This window comes from Sphaeroforma arctica, assembly GCF_001186125.1.
Source record: "Sphaeroforma arctica JP610 unplaced genomic scaffold supercont1.484, whole genome shotgun sequence".
Classification (NCBI taxonomy): Eukaryota; class Ichthyosporea; order Ichthyophonida; genus Sphaeroforma; species Sphaeroforma arctica.
This window is the reverse complement of record NW_014040074.1, coordinates 24,129-27,678: the sequence shown is the minus strand read 5'-3', so window position 1 is coordinate 27,678 and position 3,550 is coordinate 24,129. Positions and strand designations below refer to the sequence as shown.

The 3,550-nt window shown below is 42.5% G+C and overlaps 1 protein-coding gene across 2 annotated transcripts in view; it reads left to right on the top strand.

Annotated features, from left to right (window-relative positions):
• The window catches only part of SARC_06658, a gene marked incomplete at its 5' end in the record, with an annotated part of 30,389 nt that extends 27,213 nt beyond the window's left edge, over positions 1-3,176 (top strand). For both annotated transcript variants that reach the window (XM_014299426.1, XM_014299425.1), the window contains 4 exons: positions 90-434; positions 716-809; positions 1,655-1,929; positions 2,627-3,176. In XM_014299426.1, the coding sequence (XP_014154901.1) occupies positions 90-434; positions 716-809; positions 1,655-1,929; positions 2,627-2,728 (816 nt within the window). In that variant the 3' untranslated portion in view covers positions 2,729-3,176. The remainder of the gene's footprint in view (positions 1-89; positions 435-715; positions 810-1,654; positions 1,930-2,626) is intronic.
• Positions 3,177-3,550: the final 374 nt, after the last annotated feature.

The window sequence follows — 3,550 nt, the reverse complement described above, 5'->3', positions numbered from 1 at the left end:
ATATGTATATATATATATATAAAACCGCAGCGAGAAGGGTAATAGGCGTTTGTACAAGTGGAGTTAGTCGCATCTGAATACGTGTATAGCACGGTACTTTCTCACACGACAGGCGTGTGGGTGTTGTATCTATCTATGTATCTCACACCCGCTATTCGACCACTAAACCAGGCGTGGTGCTAAAGGAGTACACATACGGCGGCACGCCCGCAGTGGACTCGCTGGATATCTACGTCAAAGGCACAGGGGAAGTGCAGGTGGTCACACTGCTTCAGTTCATACCCTTGGTGCTTAATACGGAACCCATCTCGCGTGGGGTAAGCGTTGAGAAAATCATTCAACGCGTTAATACAACCAATGGGAAGCCCTATGGACCATCTATCGGCCCCGATGAGATCATCGAGGTCGGCGAAATTGTTCAGATTACACTGCAGGTATGTTTGGCTCGGGTCTTTGTCTGTGGGTGGATAAAATCTATCTACAACCAAGAATCAACGATCCGCTCATATATATAATATATTTATTTGCAGCATGCTATCACCTGTTCAAGTACTGTGTAGTTTGATTATGTACTTGTACTATATGATTTTGGCCAGTTGAATTAGATCATCGACTTAATTCTTAATTCTTTGCTTTTCTCGCCAATACCTAATTGGAACCGAACCGAACCGTACCGTACCTACTCCGCCCGCAATGTACCGAAATGACTTTAAAGATTGTGGCACCTGACGATATGACCAATGTGGCTGTTGTGGATGGAAGTGCCGGTGGAATAGAGGCACAGGCCTTTGTGACAACGATATCGCCACGTAAGTGCTACACAAATGCTACGAAACACGCTTTATATCTTGTTGCTGAAGGTTTCATTCACAACTATGCATACTGGCGTGGTTGATAACAAGTGGAACCAATAGATCTGTACGATCGTGCATTGGGTTTAGCTTTAGAGTGGTGTTTGTTTCAGGAGAAGCCATGTGCGCGCTTGACAGTTTAGTGTTCGTGTCTACTAGTCCTCGTTCGGTACGTATTTAACATGACCATCACTATGATGGTCATTTCTCTCCTTTACTCAGTCGTCGTACACCGCATTCCTATTGGTGCAATGTATACGTTCGAGCATACAGTATTTGCGACTTCCGGCGATACTGCAAGACACACAAGTTTTCCTAGTGGTGTCTGAGGACTTGCACGGTTCCCGAGTGCCCTACTTCAGCAGTCTCGTTACGTTCGTCCCTTGCGACTGATACCGCTCACGCACTACATATACATGTGCTTATCTGTCCGTCTTAGACTTCCTGTGCAAGTCGTTTCAATAGCCCTGCAATCTCCTATTTCACAGAAAGTGGAGTCGTCACTCTTTTGCAGGTCATCTGTGTGTACGAGTACTCTGCCAAACGGTACAATGTCCCTTGTATTAAATTTGATGTATGTAGCCGTTGTTGTCGGTGTTTGTTATAGTTTCCTCCTCCGTAGGGTGATACGATCTAGTCAGCATTTGCGCACAACTCAAACGTTCGCTTGCCGCTGATTCCTACTCAGTTGACATCATGCAATAACAGTCCCGATTGGAGAGGGGTGTTGCATTGTTGTTTCACGGTACTGCTTACTCGTGCCATTCCTCGCACTCATACTTCTTCCTTGCACGCTCTTACAGTCATCTCTCGCCGGCGTCGGCAAGCTTTCGCGTCCATCGGAATCAGTCCCATTTCATCCGGCCCCTCCTTCACATCGTACTTTTGGAACCCGTTCGAGTACCGTGAGATGGGCAGATTTGGGGTCCGATACTACGCATCCAGTCTTCGCGCCGGAACATACACCCTGGCACATACAGCGCTGTGTGTGACTGAGGGAGCCTTCTCGCTACCCCCTACGCACGTGTACAGCGAGCCTCAACCGGATATTATGGGTCTGAGTGCTGGGGCATGGCTGGTATGTTTGCTTGACATCAGATCCGAGACTAGTTTTGAGTGTGCATCTACATGGATGTCATATGTGTATGTTCTGTGCTCGAATAGGCCTTGTCGTTATTTTATCGATGTCTTAGTCCCTTCTGTCATGGTATTGGTTGTTTGCCTACTACTCGATACCATGCAGTGATAAGTTGCCCTTTTCGCCGTCGATTTTTCAATTGCTTTAGCTCTGTGGCGTATAGACGCATAATATGATATGCTATGGATATTTTATATCCGTTATCTGAAGCTACGCACTTGGTGACCCTGTTTGATAGTACTGCTGGCAGTCGCATGAATCTTGAAAGGCCTTTTCTGGTCGATATACAACCCTTTTCATTTGCACCGACATGTGCGTGTCTGGCCGTGCTTGCTAGCAAATGAACGTAGCATGATTAATATCAAATGTTATCGTTTGAGTTATTACTCGAATTTTTAATGGCTTCACCTGCTACCTGCAATTGCGTATGATCACTCGCCTCCTACATCTGAGACTGTATGTAAGCGTTTTGATTGTGGCTGGTTGTTTTATGTGCTGTGTAGTTGTATGTTCTTGCACAACAGGTTTTTACAACTATTAGTTCGTTCTATTACTTTCTCTTCGAGCAAGGCCTTGTTATCTTTCATTGCCCTCACGCCGCAGTCCGACACTTTGAATATTGCGATGTGCAACTTAGGTGACCTCCGAGAGTATGAAGGACGTTGATCCAGACAGAGCAATCACCGCAGCTGTAAATCAGCGATTGCAGACGGCAGGTGCCGATAACGAGAACGCGTGACTCCCCGCACCCACAACCACCCAGATTTATACGTACAAGATCAAAAACGCGTTTAGATACAAATGGAAATACAATGTGGTACTTGGTAATTCCGGAAAAGTAGCCATCGTTATCTTCTCCGTCCTGGGACTTCTGGGAATGGTATTTGGGCTCGCGTTTGCAAGTTACTTCATAGTGAAGGGAGCTATGTACCGACGAGCAGGTAACAATGGTAGGTCTGGTCACAATGCTTTTCAGGATAGTAGCTACGGACACAACACTGAAGAAGACGTATTAACCGGTGAAATTGGTAGTGAGATGGTATGTATTGCACTAGGACATTCAAGAGATGTACATGAACACAGCCAATGAAATTTACGAGGCTCCCGTGAAGATTGAAGATGGCAGATGAGGCGGATATCAGTGAATGCAACTCAAGAACGTATGAGAATAAATTACATTAAGCTGACTATCGATTTTGGAGAACTGACTCTGTTTCATTATGTATCTATATATATAGATATCTATATATATATACAGATATGCATATATATATATATATATATTTACATATAGACATATATATATTTATATATATCTATATATATCTATATATATATATATATATATATATATATATACTATATATATATATATATATATATATGTTATAAATATATATATATATGTATATATATATATATGTATGTATATGTATGTACGTGTGTATGTATGTATGTATGTATGTATACACACATATATATATATATATATGTATGTATTGATATATGTACGTATATATATATATGGACGTATATATATATAGATATATTATTATATACG